At 46.6% G+C, this 16,496-nt stretch overlaps 2 protein-coding genes across 2 annotated transcripts in view; both read left to right on the top strand.

Moving 5' to 3' along the window:
* LOC149350927 (uncharacterized) overlaps positions 1 to 87 on the top strand; it is a 9,115-nt gene extending 9,028 nt beyond the window's left edge. Inside the window, exon 10 of the mRNA XM_089576952.1 lies at positions 1 to 87. This exon is cut by the window's left edge and continues 307 nt beyond it. The gene's annotated coding sequence lies outside the window, so the exon portion shown is untranslated.
* Positions 88 to 1,331: 1,244 nt separating this feature from the next.
* Positions 1,332 to 14,870, top strand: LOC149350928 (carboxypeptidase A1-like). Its single transcript, XM_089575578.1, has 12 exons — positions 1,332 to 1,419; positions 2,823 to 2,981; positions 5,614 to 5,723; positions 5,908 to 5,986; positions 6,513 to 6,649; positions 6,716 to 6,815; positions 6,976 to 7,077; positions 8,114 to 8,329; positions 9,526 to 9,616; positions 9,726 to 9,928; positions 12,443 to 12,527; positions 14,674 to 14,870. The coding sequence occupies exons 3-12, from the start codon at positions 5,638 to 5,640 to the stop codon at positions 14,868 to 14,870; spliced, it is 1,296 nt and encodes a 431-aa protein (XP_089431704.1). The 5' UTR covers positions 1,332 to 1,419; positions 2,823 to 2,981; positions 5,614 to 5,637.
* The last annotated feature ends 1,626 nt before the right edge of the window (positions 14,871 to 16,496 follow it).

The raw sequence follows: 16,496 nt of genomic DNA on the forward strand, positions 1-16,496 counted from the left end.
AGTTTCAAGGTTCCACACTTCATGCAGAAATGACGCTGGGGTTATTTATTTTTGTACATTGTCTTCTTCACTCTTTTAATAGGCAATCCTTCCAACAGTATTTCACGGTGACAATCTAAATGTGCGGCTGATTATTCGGAATTATTAAAGGTGTAGTGAGGAATTGTTCTTACACATGTCCTGCTGCAACAAGGGCTAAAAAAAGGGGAAATGCACTTTACTGGGTAAACGGATTCTGGATAGCGGCAGAACCTTTAAATGTTCACCAGTCTTCATACTTTCCCTCCTTCCCAAATGCTTCTCTTTCTGCACATACTTTTTTTGCTGGGATTCCTGAGATAAGGCATATCAGTCAGGTTCTCGGAGCACATGTAAACGAGACGTGCCCTTTCCACGTCTTCTTTAATCTTTCCTACTCTCGCAACACGGGCGCGCACGCCGCTGGTGTTAGGTAAACATTCTTCTTGTATCTGCATACTTACCACTGCAATAAAAACTGTTATGCGGTGCGTTATATGTGCTTGTGATTACGCTGTCATCAATGCCTAATGGACAAGCACTCTGGCTGGGTACGGGCTAGCTCATGAAAGCGTTAAGGCGAGATCCGTCGTGGTGGACTGCTGCATATTTGTGGATTTCCTCCTTTTTGCTTTGTTCCTAACATAGAAAGCAAAATAGACAAAGCGAGGCGGAACAACGCCGCAAAACCTGCAATTCCCAGAGTATAGACTGTCTGGATTTTTGGAGAAGAGAGAGAAAAGAGGGGGGAAAAACGTGCTAGCTGCATGCTTGCCCGTGCGTAGGCATAGTGTTGATTTTAAGACGGTAGTTTAAGCGAGATAATAATGAGCTGGTAGCAAACGGAGTTCTCTGAAAGGGTAGAAAATGTACCAAATTATATGTATAAATTAATGACGCCCGTTACGACTTTTTGCATGAAGGGGTAGAAATTTTAAACTACGCTTTAAACCTCGACTGCCCCCTTTCGCCATTTCAGCTGACAAAATGGCGTAGTCGAGGGCTCTGTATCTAGAAGATTTGCTCTGACCATTGAGATTGCACCATATCGATGAGATAAACTTAGCGAGCCTGCCAAATCATTGATGCGCATTTCGTGACACCCCCTCCCCCCTTGCACCGTATAACAATAACAGTTTATTGCTGCCTATGGGTCAATATTCGAAGCTTTGTCGGTCAATTATAACGGCAAGATTTAAGCGCTCTGAAACCTGAACGCCTAAAACCTGAACCCTGAATGGCGCTGAAACCTAGCAAGGCCTCTCAGTTAACTGAACCAACATTGTTTTAAACAAGCCAGATGTGTAATATACGTCTTGCAGTAACGTGCTGGATGTGCTGCAGGTTAGGGGACCACATATTTTTTGGGCGGAACCCTTCAACCAGGACATCATTGTCGTGGTAAGAGATAATGGGCCAAACTTGTAGTTTTCTAATTTTCTCTTTTGATATTATTTTAAACCACGTGATGCACTACTTAAAATAGTGTTAGCGTTTTCCTGTCAAACGAAAGCTCAGAAGAATGCATTATCTAACAGTGCTCTGTAGATCGTTAACATCAATAAGAAACAAAAATTAAGAACCATAGCCTAAGGGACGCCAGATTACAGCTGAATGGGACAGGCGTACTTGCATTGCGGCAGCAACGAACTGAGGACGTTCAGACAGGAAATTGTTGAACCAAGAAAATTGCAATAGCCAGTATTAGCCGCTGCTGAAAGATGCAGACGAAAATGTCTGGCACAATCGAAAGAAATGCAAGAGACGCAATTCCGAATGCACACAGTGATGAACTTCAGTCATGAACTCATTTAACTGAGACCTAAAAGAGCGTCCACGCTGAGAGCTACGTTGAGACTTGCAAAGAGACAACTATTTGTTAAGCCACTCAGGAGTTAAGACGAGAGTGCGCGAAGTGATACCAGAAACCGTTAGTTGGTGAAATCGGCCTGTAGTTATTAAAGGAGTGCTTGACACCTCACGCTATAGGCGGTGTCTTTCCGAAAAATTGTCAGGCCAAGGGGCTTGATTCAGGGCTCTGCAATGCGGTTTGTACAGCATCCCGACAGCGCCTGATTTCTGGGGGTGAAAACTTTCTCCTTCGCCTCTTCAGTGTTTTGAAGTTAAGGGGGTGCAAATATGTATGCATCCACTTAAATGGTCAAGCAGTGAATCCGGCTACCTGAAAGCTTCGGGAAAAGAGCGGTACACATACAGACACAGCGAGGTTATCGCACAGTGCCCAGTCACTGTACAATCCAGCGCGTGCCGCAGGCTCTTTGTTTCTTCGTGCTACCACAATCAATTGTTTCGAATGTCCCTTCAATGGCGTAAATGTTTAAATATACAACTCAAGCCGGCTTCGGCAGTGTAAGTCAACAACGAGCGGTAGAATAGGTCATGAAGCTAGCGGCAAATAGTTCAGCATTACTAACTCCGTACTCTTGTTTATAACGGTGCCATGCAGAAGAGCACACGAGAACAGGCTCTTGATTTGGCTCTGCCGGCACATGCACAGTAATTGGACATGCCGAGTTCCTTAGCGTGTTTTAACAGTTTAACAGGTGGTGGTGGAGATGCCCATGCCAGGAACTCGGTGGAGCGATCCACCCCGCCTTCCTTCCCAGTGATGGAATCAGGGTCAGGCGATGAGTGGAAAGGAGCCGCAAGGTGTCATACGGAAGCCGGTTGACCCAAAATGGGCCAAAGGGCGGCCCCGCGCCACTGATTCACGCCGACCGCGAACGCCATCCAAAGTCGACAAACCACTCCGCGCTGTCTCCGCACTGTCTTTCCACGGTCAGGGCGAAGAAACCTGTCCGTGGGCGGCATCCTGACCGTGCGGTTCGCTCAGCGGGGACTCCCCGGGCGCCCAGACATCTCGGCGGCAGCTTCGCGCGTTTGCAGCTGCAGACGGCGGCGCATCATCGTTCCCGTTCTTCCCCGCCCGGAAGCTGCGACAGGTGAGGGAAGGTAGGAAAGCAATGTGCGCGGTCATGGCCGGCCGGCTCTTGCGGGAAATTTCCGCTGGATGATTTGGTGTCGCTCCTCTGATTCCCCGCGCCCTCGTTGGTGGTCGCGAAAAACTTGGTGCTGTATATGTTCAGCTTATGAATCAGCAGTTCCGATTTGGTTTGGATTACGTTCCAGTGACAGGTACTGTATGGGCGAATGGATGCGCTGCTCTGGAGACGCGGTACACAGAGCTTGTATACGGCGTCTCGTGCGTGCTGCGCATCCACGTCCCTGCTGTGGACATTTGCCACCGTTAAGGTTCGCGCCTGGTTTCTGTTTCTGCGATTGTGAAAATATTGTTCATGGTTGGGACAAGACTGTCCCCTCGTTCAAAACGATCAACAGCCAGCTCATTCTCATTCATTGAAGCCTTTCAGCTATTTGGGCTGCCCTTCTGTGCTACTTTTGGTCATAAATTATATCTAAATGTCGTACAGCCCCCATAGGAATTCAGCGAGAACGACGTAGTCAGGCGATGAAATGGAATATACTTCTTTGTCTATTTTAGAGCGCTGCTCTTAGGCGCCCGTTCCTGCATTTCGTGTCGTCGTCGTCGTCGTCGGAGTCGGCACCGCCGTAGTCGGCGTCGACATAGTCGGCGTAACACGTCACCTGACAACCGTGGCAGGTAGTACCAGACCGAAACGTCTCTGGTACTACCACGACTACCACGGTACTACCACGAACCAGCCACGAGAGCGGAATGCTTCAGGAGTCAGGCGTGCTTATAATTTGCGGCACTATTTCATGACGGTCCCCGTACGTGCTACTTTTATCGGGTTGGGTTATCATGCATCCCTCACACTATTCGCACCGCACGTGGCCGGGGGCGTTTCGAGAGTTATAAAGTTGTCCACCCAGGTAACGCATAGGTAAAGCATACGGAGGACAGTACTTGTCCTTACTGCAAGTCTGCCATGCACTCGCTAAACTAAGAGCTGCACATTCTGTGCTTATTACGCTCTGGTTTATGGGGTTTAACGTCCCAAAGCGACTGAGGCTATGAGAGACGCCGTAGTGGAGGGCTCCGGAAATTTCGACCACCTGGGGTTCTTTAACGTGCACTGACATCGCACAGTACACGGGCCTCGAATTTCTCCTCCAAAGAAATTCAACCGCCACGGCCGGGATCGAACCCGCGTCTTTCGGGACAGCAGCCGAGCACCATAGCCACTGAGCCACCGCGGCGGCTATTACGCTCTGCTCCTGAAACGCGTTTGAAGCGCGTTTGCAGCGCTTTTCACGGAGTGGTTTTCTGTGCATTGTGGCTCGAAATAAGTTGATAGACCATTCGCGCAAAACTGGTGCGTAGCAGTTGGGATTTGTTGACCGCTGCGGCAAAGGAAGCTATTTCATAAATCTGCGCTGCGATGATGTCAGTAACGAACCCGCCGCGATGGCTCGGAGGCATTGCATTCGGATGCTAGCAAGAGTTCGCGCGCTGAGTCCCGGTCGCGGCAGTCACATATTAAGTCTAGTGTGCCGAGATTTTCGGCAGGTTGAAGAGCGCGAGGTGGTCGAAATTATCCCGGAGTCCTCCACTGCGATGTGCCTCGAAACCCAACTGATGTTTTGGAACGCGAAACCTCATTAACGAGGGAAGTTGATAACGGCTTCCAGTAATGAGCAGAACCATAACTTAATTGTGAAAATCAGTGCGCACGATTGAAACAGGGAACAAAATTACAGAGGTCAGGAGGCAAAGCCACCAGTGCATGCGTTTTGCTGAAAACGTAATTGTTTTTTATAGATGAATCATTTTGCATTTCAAATATTCCTTTCGGGTTGATTGGTTTGGTTTGGTTTGGTTTGGTTTGGTTTATGGGGTTTAACGTCCCAAAGCGACTCAGGCTATCAGGTACGCCGTAATGAAGGGCTCCGGGAATTTCCACCACGCGGGGTTTTTTAACGTGCACTGACATCGCACAGCCCACGAGCCTCTAGAATTTCGCCTTCATCGAAATTCGACCGCCGCGGCCGGGATCGAACCCGCGTCTTTCGGGTCAGCAGCCGAACGCGATAACCAGTGAGGCACCTTGCCGGCTTTTCGGGCTGATTGTGTTTAAGGAAGGTTCCATTCACTTAATGTTCTTCATACCGTAACAGTACCGCGGAGGCTAACCCCGTCACTTTCACCATTTATACGCTCGGCAGCTATGCTTAAATGGCGCAACTGCTGAGCAAGAGGACAAGCATCATTACCTTTTTATGTAATCCTTGAAACAGAGCTCAGCTTTCCATCCTTAAGCGCATCTTGTCTCAGAAAAAAATTAGCGGTGTCATCGGTGTGGGATCCGCGTGCAAGCTCTCATTTCTGTCAATCCAATCGCATGAGCAGCGACAAGGCCTGTTTGTCAAGACAACCGAAAAGCTGTTGCAAAGCTCAGTGTAGCCATTTTCTTTGCGTCAAGCTCTACAAAGCGCCATTCGCATGAAAGTAATTTTGGGAAACACGTGCTCAGACATAGTACTCTTCCTTGAAGCGGCATGTGTAATTTATTTACATTGACAGCGTACGATGGGCGGTATGGTGCCTTCTTCCCATTCAGGCTTGTCTCAGTACGTCGTGTTCTGTTTCAGGGCTACTTTCAGGAGGCAAGAAAAATGCACCGCAGTATCATGCGTGGTCTGCTCTCATGGTTACTCTTCACCTTGCTCAGCGCCTGCAACGCCAGGGTTAGCTTTCAAGGGTATGTAGCGAAATTGTTTACTTCATACAAATTATAACCATCAAAATGATACCAAGCACCAAGCGGAAGACGGTGTTTTGTCAGTGGAATCATGCATGCAAACAGTTTAATCTTCTTTAACCTCAGTGTCATCGTTGTACGTGACTAATTTCTGATATACCTTTCCCATACTATTACACCCCAGGCATAAGCTCGTCAGGGCGTACCTAAACTCTATGTCGTCTGTCGAGCTTCTTCGGAACCTGCAGACGAACAACACCCATGTAAGTGCTAAACGCTTTTGGTGTAAGGTGGTGTAAGGCTACTTTTGATGCGAAGTGAAAGACCTGCTAAACTGTGCACATAATCTACGTGGACTCTGAATTAGAGCAATACTCATGCTGTAACCGGTATTCGTGATGAGGACTAGTTGCTAAAGCCTAGTTGCGAGCTACTGCTTTTTCGCATGCATTTACAACGTAAACAGTCGCATTCCTTATGTAACAGTTTTTTTTTTTCAATCGCGGCAGTTCCAAGAAAGCTGATGTCCTTTTTTTAATGGCAACAACAGTACGGGATCTGCCTCAGGACGACTATAACATGTCATTGCACGCGTAATTTCGTTTTTTTTTTCTTAGTTCGTTGCATCAATCACTTTCTGTTACCAGTGGTTGCGATGAAACTGAGTAGACAGCAACCATGCTACTGAAGCCTAGGCAACAGCTGACGTCTGTATGCGAGCGCGTTGTATTTTGGTGCTCTATATTACTTAGTTGCCCATGCGTTTACCTCACTACACCTAATATGCAGCTGGACTTCTGGGACGAACCTGTCGCACCCGATCAGAACATCACCATACGACTGCCTCCATCCGAAGTTTCTGTGTTTCAAAAACACCTCGAGCTCAGCGGAATACAGTACACCGTTCTCACTGACAACTTACAAGAGTAAGGCTTACGGCAACGACGTAAACGCCACTGCACTGACCTCTCTGTCGTTGTTGACGCTTTCAGGTGGATTGATCGAGAAAGAATAGACAACCAAATAGACGCAGAACTCAACGCCAGGGGCTCTGGAACGTTCCGTACCGACATGTACCATACTCTCGATGAGGTTAGTGGTACATCTCTGTCAACCACAAACAATAGCGCACTAAAAGTGTTTTTACTCCAATTTACTACTAACTATTTAACAGGCATTTCTTAACATAATTTGCATTATATGTTATCTCAATTTTTGTTTTCATATTTCGCACATTAAAAATGCTCTCCAGATATACGGATTCTTGGATTCATCGGCCCAAAAGTTTCCCAGCATCGTTACTCGTGTCACCATCGGGAAGACGGATGAAGGAGCTTCGATTCGTGGGGTCAAGGTATGAACTGGCTCAGCCTTCTTTTTTTTTCTGCGTACACCGGCGCGACTAAAGCTAAGCAAAATATCAAGGCTAAAAATTACCAAAATCAGCCACGCCATTCTGAAATCGTTGTTTTCAAGAGGCCCGCCACAGCAGCTCTTACAATATAGGCAGCATTAAACACGATATAAACAAAACTAGTTTGGAGAGTGAGATCTGGTCAGGTGCGATTGTCAACAAGGACAAGATTTCCGGGAAATAAGGCCAGCACACTTTATACTGTTTGTCTGTGCAGCAGCAGATAATGTTTTACCGATTCGTACATACAGGAGGCACCACGTAATCTGAGGTCGCGATTTAAAAGAAACTGGTGCGCGTAGTGAACATGAAGCTAAAGCAATATTGTTGACAGTACTTTAAAGCCAGGGAAGGTGTGCTTCTTTTAAAAGAGCCCACTTATGACGCGCGACGGCTAGCGGCGCTTTGTTCACAAAAAAAAATCCAATTATAGCTCTATTTTTAGAAAATTGCGCGACTTGGAGTTTTGTTCCTTGCTCTACAGCTTCTTGAAATTTAGCACGAGTCTTCAGTAGTATAAACGTCAGCAAATTAGTCGTAACTTTTCTTTTTGCTAATTTGTGTAGGAAAACATTCTTTGTGGACTGGCGAGCGCCCGCAATAGCGCTTTAGCTTCGTTCTCGTGCCCGTGCCGTTTCTTTTTTATATATTTATTCGTGGTGTTAAATAGATTCCTTAGTTAACTGTAAAATCCTAACTTACGAATGTTGTGGGTACTACGATATTGAAACTGTTCCTCGCGCTATCGCAGAGCACACAACGGGAAAAAAAAATCCCTTACGTGTGGCAACCAAAGGACACTCTCAGGGTTACCTCGTGACGCTTTTTAAACCCTCAGCGGCGACGTGTTGTCCGTTTTCAAAGCGTGACATTGGTTCAATGTGGAACAGCATTATAGCTTATTTTCAGCAGCTTTTATGGAATGGAATATGGAGGTATGAAGTCTCGAGGTGCTGCGTGTCGACCGCGTGCGCAGATCAGCTCCGGAGGCAACTCGAGCCGGCCGGCCATGTGGGTCGACAGCGGTATCCACGCACGCGAGTGGATCTCCACGGCCTCAGCGCTGTACGTCATTGACCGCTTGCTCAAAGGTTACAACGACAGTGATGACATCACCAAACTGGTGGACACCTTCGACTGGTACATATTCCCCGTCATCAACGCCGACGGTTACAAGTACACCTGGACAACTGTAAGTGCACGGTTCGACTTCTGGGAGTGGTCGCGACAGCAGCACCAGCTATCAGTGACCTGCATCTGAATATAGTACAAGGTCAAAAGCCTATCGGTGGAAGCGCGAAGAACAAAGCAACCCTTTGGAACATTGTGGGTGGTACAGCGTGAAACAGACAGAAGAACTAAACACACGAGCGCTGTGGTGTTTGTGGTGGCAGCGCTCGTCTTTGGTGTCTCTTTCTTTTGTTCCTTCATGTGTTTCTAGCTGTATTACCCTCAGTGAACTGCTACCAAATCGCCCAGCTATCCATCTTTCTTCAACCCTTTCGAACCGCCCACTCGGCCTCCGTGACACCTCTGTTCACATACCTTGGAGGTGTACAAACCATGGGATGATGAATCAAGAAAACAGACTTAAGCTTACTATTTGATGTATGGGACGAACGTCTGGGTAGACTGATTTATCCCAAAACTATGTATGGTCATTCTATTTGCTCATATAACGATTTTTTTCCTTCGTGATCCTCTTCTTCCCAATGGCAGGTTACTTCCTTACCTGTTCTCCCGGTTTTCTTCTCTTTTCTAATCAGTTATCTTTCAGCCGTAAAGTAATTGCACTATTAATCTGAAATTGATTAAAACAATGAATGAAAAAAGAATAAAAACGTATAAACATTGCCCTATGCTCTCCATGGGTTTCGGTGACTGTCAGCTTTCTTCACTTGTTTCTCCTGGTCTTGATGTTATTTTTAGTTTTGCGTCGATAGTGTTACTTGTGCGCGAGGTGTACAAAAATTTTGACTGTAAGAACAGGCAGGTGTTCATCCCAGCTAATACAAAGGCTTGGAGTAGATTTAATTCTTCCCGTCAATGTGCATGCGGGATAGTATGTGATCACTGAGGATGCAAATCGCTTTTCTTTTTTTTTCCTTCCACGTGAGAAAGCTACCATGCAATAATCGGCAGCATGCTGCCGCGAACATTTGTGTGACGCAGATTTTCAGCTTTATGCTATCAGTCTCGCATGCATAAGCTCGAGTCGTCCGAAAAGCAGCGAAGTGTCTCAAGCACGCCTGACTAACATGATATCCAGCCAACCACATGCACGAACACAACAGATAATCGGTGTGTGTAACGAACTGTAATTCACTGCAGAATAAGTGCCATGTTTATTGATTTCAGTCTTCGTCCCGTTTCTAACATCTTGCTCAGCACCGTCTGTGGCGAAAGAACAGAGTGAGAAACGTGGCAAGCCTCTGCCGTGGAGTGGACCCGAACCGAAATTTCGATGTGCGCTTCGGTCGTAAGTCTCTGGAACATTTAACCAGCCTCGTATGGTGCACTAGTAAAGCATTCACCGAGAAAACATGTGAAGTCAGTTGACGCGCAGTTTACGTGTCTACCCCATCCAGTGGCCGGTTCTAGCGCCAATCCGTGTGCTGAGAACTACGCCGGCACATTTCCGTTCTCGGAGGCTGAGAGCCGCGCTATCCGGGACGGCATCAACAACCTCAAGGACAGGCTCAAGGCGTACATCAACCTGCACTCGTACAGCCAGATGGTGATGATACCGTACGGCTACTCCAAGGGATACACCACTGACTACAGGTCTCAGGTACCCGGCGCGCGCCCACAGTCGCCATCCTTTTTAGAAAGCGAGAAGGCTGCACTTATCTAGGAATTTTGTAAAACGCGTGCATCTTAAGACAAAGAAGATGTGTACAGCACGCGATGCCTAGTTACTGGTGGCTTATTTCGAGGGGTGCGTTGCACAACTTGGGATATAATCCAGTCACGAAATACGCGCAGAAGGTACGAGGAAGAAAATAAAGGGAAAGCACCGAGGGCATTAGACCGCATATGATGCCAACTGACAAATCACTGATAGCGAAACATTGATCAATTCGCTTTTCCGCAATCTTAGCTGTAGTGATTTTTTCTTTTTATTGTACACTGCTGCACGGCTTGTCGTACGAACTCTGGCTGCATTCAAATGAAACTCTGAAAATAAACTACCGGTTACTGATCATCATGGGTAATGCCTTTTGTTTCGAATATTTTAGCCGGGCGTTCGGTGAAGTTCTAAACGTAAAATGAAGCGGGGCAGCTATAAGATGCATATAACGCTTTAACATGGCGCTAACGCCAAGCATTCAAAGGGCCAACGCTTTGTGATAGCGCTAAGTTGGAACAGAAGTGCACAGGCGTGCGCACTGAGGCGCACATGCCACACTTCTCTGGAGGTGAACAGCATCCTGGCAGCTCTGTTTGCGCGTCGCTTCCTGTCGGCATCCCGTAACGGTGCGAGTGCGTTCGTACCCGTTCAGGCGCAGCAAAACCAAGTACGAGTAGCGCTTGCAGTGTACATTGCAAACAGCTCTCGTCCTCGGAAAAACAAAGAGATGGAAAAAAATGCCGAAAGGAAATACAGCTATCCTCAACGCCAGTGCGCAGGTACAAAAACAGCATAAGCCATGTATCGTGAGTCTGTGCAGCCGCGAATATATCCGCTGACCATAAATAGGCGACGGAATGCTCCGATAACCTTATCCTCCCTTGGTCGCCATTTTCAAAGTCTTGTTGCCACGTCCAGCTATCATGCATGCTTCAAGCTTTAGGCTGCAAAGTTAGGGCAACACATTATCAGGACATAAAGACAGAGCTATACCTTTTCGGGCGATAAAACGGCCTCTTTGGTGAGCTTGTGGTCCGAGAGATTTTGATGCCGCCACGGCTGCGGGGAGAGACGGCACAACGCATATAAAACAGCATGGGAGTGGTGTCTCACATAGTGACTTGTGTCATACATTTCGCGTCGCTTAGGCTACAGGGAATAGAATTTTTTTTTTTTTTGCAGCAAGCGTGGCGGGTAGGGAATGCGTCTCGGTATTTTAATGGAAATATGCCGAACACCAGAGCTCTAGCTGCAACTACCAGCAAGGCACTAGAAAAGAAACACTGTCCGTCAATATGTCAGCAAACGATTGTTTTGAATTCACGATGCAGATAAGAAACATTACACTGCTGCAGTAATATAACTGTACGCATTAGGCAATTTGATTTTGATCATATAGAAAACGCTGCTCACTATACGTGCGCTTGTCCTGTTGGCGCTGAACGGCGGGAGGAAATATGCAAGCGAACAGCAAGTATTTTTGTTTGGCTCAGGCGAAGCTCACAGCGCCGTCCCTGGCGTATACGCCTGTGAGCAAAAATTTATCAACTACTCCCTCCTTCCTTCTGTCTGTAATTTTTTTTGCTGTTGTCTGAACTAGCAATGCTGCTAATGTTTTCTATTTTTAAAGTGCGCCATACTCTGATTACTGGACAAGTAGGAGCCGGATTTACTGCTTCTCAGTGCTGCCCTTTAATGCACCTCAAATCAGATGAGGAAAAGCTCTTAATTCTGCCCACAGGGATGGCTATTTGAATATTAGGCGCCATATTAAGGAGCTGTTAAAGAGAGCGGTTGGAGATGGCGGAATGCACCGGCATATTTAACATGCCGCTGCCGCTCTACCAATACTTTGTGACGCACCAACAACGCGTGTGCTTCGCCTACTGTGGCAAGCATGCCCATGCGCAGGCACAGATAGCAGAGCCCGAGAGGGAGAGCTGGTGGCGGTAGTGGTGCGCTTAAAAATTGTTAAAAACCAAGGATACAGTGCCTTCCCTGGTAGGCGTGGTTACGCTATTCTCTGACCGTGCGTACATCACATCAGCGAGTCTGGTTATGTTCACCTACGTCGTCATTCGTGTATATTTTCGAATTAGGTTTTTCGTAATGAATATACTCATCCTTTGGCAGTGATCCACTTAAGCATCATAGGAGCAACGTGGGCCTAGTAACACCGAAATAAGAAAAACTTTATTTTCAGTTTAGCTTACTGATCCCGTTGGTTTCCCGCAAGAGTGCCCGCGTTCGAGACAAGTACGGTCGACGGTCCTATCTGTCGTAACGAGGAACTGGCGGAAGCCGTCTGGTCTGTAGCTCTGCCTCTTTCACAATCCAAGCATGGCAGCACCGGACATATGCCCGGATTCTAACGGGCGTTCGACGTCAACGTTTGCCTGTATAAGATTAAGCCTTTCCCGGTTTTCTCATTCCGGCGTTCTTTCTGCTTTTCAGTACGAGGCTCTGGAGAAGTTGGTGACTGCTATTCGAAAACGGAACAGCGCCTTTTATCGTCATGGAACCGCAGGCCAGACACTGTGTGAGTTCCGGTTCTGAAGGAAACAACTATTGTATTTTATTCCTTTTGTGTCACAACAGATAGCCAACTCGACATTAGTTCGACATCTTGAAAATCTAACAAAAGGTGGTACCAGCGAGTACAAGGACGCGTATACACAAGAAAAAATATTTTGTTGGATTTTCTAAATCCACTAAATGGCCCAAGAGCAAGCACTATTGGATCTCATTAGTTTAACAGTGCTTCTTCCGTATTTAACGTGCCCGTAAATACGGGAACATCCGCTTCTCCCGTAATGTGCTCCCGTATTTAACTATTTTACAGCAAACAATATTGTACTAATTATTTTAAGGGAAAGCAGGTCCAGTCACAAAAAGAGAACTAGTATAATATGGATGAATCGAAGCTTAATACTCAGGACATTTGTCATTTAGCATCTCCGTGTCTTTGTGATAATTCATCAGATTATTTGCGACTGTCCTCATTACACTGATGCGAGGAGGGTCTTGCAATATACACTCAGACAGTTGGACACTCTCCCTCTCTCTGAGGAAACTACCCTAGGAGCCAGGGAGAAACAAACTGACGGCTGGTGTGCGATGAAGGTTGTTTTCAGGTTTTTATGTGACATAGGCCTAGATTCCCATCTGTGACCCTTGCGTGTGCTGTGCGCGCCTACACGGTGCACGGTGCGGACCACACATGTGCATACGCGGTTGTGTCGGGACGTGTGCCTGCGCACTTCGACCTTTTTCTGCAAAAGTGCGTAATGCGAGCGCACACGCGTTTATGCCGGGATATGAGAGTGTGCAGAGCTCTTCTCTCTAACTGTGCGTGGTGTGTGTGCAATGAGAACTGGTGTGTGTGCAAAACATGTGCATGTGGAAGACATGTGAGCTGCATGTGCTACACGTCGTCTGCGCGAGACGAGTGCCGCCCAGTGTGTGCATGATGTCCTCTATATCCCAGACCACACCATATTGTATTATGACAACATCACTCTCTGCTCGCACCCTAACTCTCATTTTGCTTTCCCTTTCCCCCTTCCTCGGTGTGGAGTAGCAGGCCAGGGTCATCCTACCGCCGGCCGACCCCTCCTCCTTTCCTTTCATAAAATTACGCTCTCTCTCTCTCTCTCTCTCTCTCTCTCTCCCCGTGTCGTTATGGTGCTAAAATTAAGCTTAAAATACGGTGTACTTGTTGAAGTTTATGAAAATTTTTTTATTTAAAAATGGCGTAAAACTTTGATTTGCAGGTCGCAGCATGTCATAAAAAAAGACCATTCTGGTGTCACTACGTCCGATATTAGAAACTGCAGAACATGGACAACAAGCACGACTGCTGCAAAGTGCAGATGCAAACATGTGATCTTCATGCACAGTATGAGGAAACTGTTATTGCCCTGCCTCTGGGAGTGAACTGTGAAGCATGCGAGCTGTGAAGTATGCGAGCTGTGAAGTAATGCGCCGGAGGAGGTGCTGTGAGGTAGAGGCAGTAACAGTACCGCTACAGCACCTACGGTACACTAAAGTATTCTACTGGCACCATGACGACCACTAAAGAGTGCTTAAAAATGTACAATATTTGATAAACATGACGAAAAGGCCGCATAAGCATACAGACATAACGATGAACTGTTCAGCAATTACGCAGTTATGCATGCCTGTCTATTAACTTTACCGGGGCCATTCATTCCTGGGTTTGAACTTAATATCCGTGGAGTCAGTTTATGAAGTACCACCGTCCGAAATTTAGAAGTTAATGCATCAATGCACAAACGCTCCGATGCATTTTTATATCGGAAAAATAAAAGCACACTCCGCTTTTGCTGCAGCTCTTCAAAGGGGTGAGGGTAGTGATGATGGTAGAGGGAAACGTCATAGACCACGAAGAGTCTATGACGTCACAATGCGTCTTCAAGAGCTTTTCATTTTTCCTTTTTTTTAGACTTTCAACACATGCATGTTTGTTCCCTTTATAGTTCCTTTTTCGCACGCATGATATGCGCGCATATTATGTACACGTAATACAGGGAAACAAAATGCTGTAAATAAACTTGTAAAACATTTTCCTTCATTCTTGAATGCGGGCCGTGTCACGAGCCAGAACGCACAGAACGATTTTTTTTTTTCGGATCAAACCTGCGTGGCTATTCTGAACTGTGCAGATATCACGTCGGGCGCCGCGTTGGACTGGGTCTACGACAAGGCCAAGGTGAAGCACACGTTTGTCATCGAGCTGCGCGACCGCGGACTCTTTGGCTTCATCCTGCCGCGCGAGTTCATCACCCCCACGGGCGACGAGCTGTTCAGCGGCCTCAAGGCGCTCGCCTTCCACATCATCAAGTCCGAGTTGGACTCGTGAAGAAAAGGGCGCGCCGCAGCGCCCCGCCACCACCGCAGGGTGTCTGTCAGCAAGCGGAGAGTACTGCATTGGCTCCCTTCGCGTTACATTTTTTTTTTTTTGTTCAGGAAGGGCACGACAAGAGAAATACCAAAAGAATCTTTCAAGAACTTTGACTCATGCATGCAGAGGTAGTCATTCACAGTTGCATGCGAAAGGCATTAGCTGCTGAGCATAAGGCAGAGTCGATCACCCAAGACGGCACTCGGCGCCTCATGAGAAAGACCGAGAGTGTTAGCTGATCCGAAAGCGTGTTTTATTGCTTCATTCTGCGATTTCTTGATCACAAACCGAAGAATGCGAACGCTTCGTTCTGGTCGAATTCGATTCACCTAGTGAGGTGAAAATTAAAGAATGCGTTGCGGAAACAAAAGAAAACTCCGTTGGGAATACGAAAACACTGACACAGTTATGATTTTCATCCAGATATATACACAGCGGCAAGAATGAGGAAAAGGAGTAATGCTTTTGCAGCTACGAGACATTTATTTGCCCACGTCTATCTTTTTTGCTTCTGTGACACGCTTTCTAGGTGGCAGCGTATGTCCAGTATATCTGCGTCGAATATAATGATGCAGCAACGAGCCCGTCAAACTGTTAATGTACCTGTTCAGATTTCCAGATGCTGCGAATGTAATTTGCTGACCTCTGTCAATCTGAACTCTAGCGCAGATAAAAGAAACACAGCCTAGGTTGACTTCGGCTCTGTCAGAGGGGACTACAGCTATTTTGCAAACCACATCGCAAACCGCTGGAATTACTGTCTTCGCGTGGGTTGCGCATGGCGTCGTGGTGAAAAAGAACAAATACGAGAACGTGGAAACTATAGGAGTGCTGAACGCGTTCAATGCTACCAGCTGTAATTTTTTTCCTTTTTATTTTAAGTGACATCTGGAGATTATCTTTTCAGCTACGAAAGCTCAAGCCAGCGAGCAGCCGATAATTGTGTGCATGCGGTGGAGCGCGGCAGAAATCGCCCTCTCCGTGAACGCAGCGCTCTGAGTCCGTCTTCCCCAATTCGTCTGCAGCGTTTGTTCACATCTCGCGCTTACGGAAGAAGAGTATAAGCTGTATTTTGCTCCATTTCTCGCCTTTTTTTCACAACTTATTTATATCAAAATACACGACTCATTTAACTTATTAAAGTTTTCGCCACTTCATCGGCACAACAGATGCCCATTGATTTCAATATACATGTTTTCCGCATCTCAATCATAAACATCTAAATAACCCAAGTGCACTTCACGTAGTAGATATCTGACAAATGAGTGCTACTTTTGCTTTCATTTTCATCATGATACAATTCTGTGAAATAAAATTGAAAAACGACATCAGTTTTGTACGCAGTTTTTGGTTAACTGTAGCGTCACTGCATTTTCGTTTTATTTATTTATTTATTTAACCATACTGCAGTCCAATGCTTTGGCCCTAGCAGGATGGGCATTTTACAAACTGTGCAAAGTAAAAAGGCTACACAAACAAATGAAAAAAGTCCAGAAATGCAACACTAGTAAGTCTGGCAACAAATGAATACTTGTCCACAAAAAAAATGGGAACAAAACTATGCAAGAAAAAGCACATCAGTCC

The sequence above is a fragment of the Amblyomma mixtum genome, chromosome 3 (assembly GCF_055824585.1).
Source record: "Amblyomma mixtum isolate Tamu chromosome 3, ASM5582458v1, whole genome shotgun sequence".
NCBI lineage: Eukaryota > Metazoa > Arthropoda > Arachnida > Ixodida > Ixodidae > Amblyomma > Amblyomma mixtum.

Bases quoted from the DNA above. Each gene is read 5' to 3' on its own strand.
- LOC149350928 (XM_089575578.1), top strand. From the start codon at position 5,638: ATGCACCGCAGTATCATGCGTGGTCTGCTCTCATGGTTACTCTTCACC. The intron at 5,724-5,907 runs GTATGTAGCGAA...ATTACACCCCAG, and splicing joins GCCAGGGTTAGCTTTCAAGG to GCATAAGCTCGTCAGGGCGT. The intron at 12,528-14,673 runs GTGAGTTCCGGT...TGAACTGTGCAG, and splicing joins AACCGCAGGCCAGACACTGT to ATATCACGTCGGGCGCCGCG.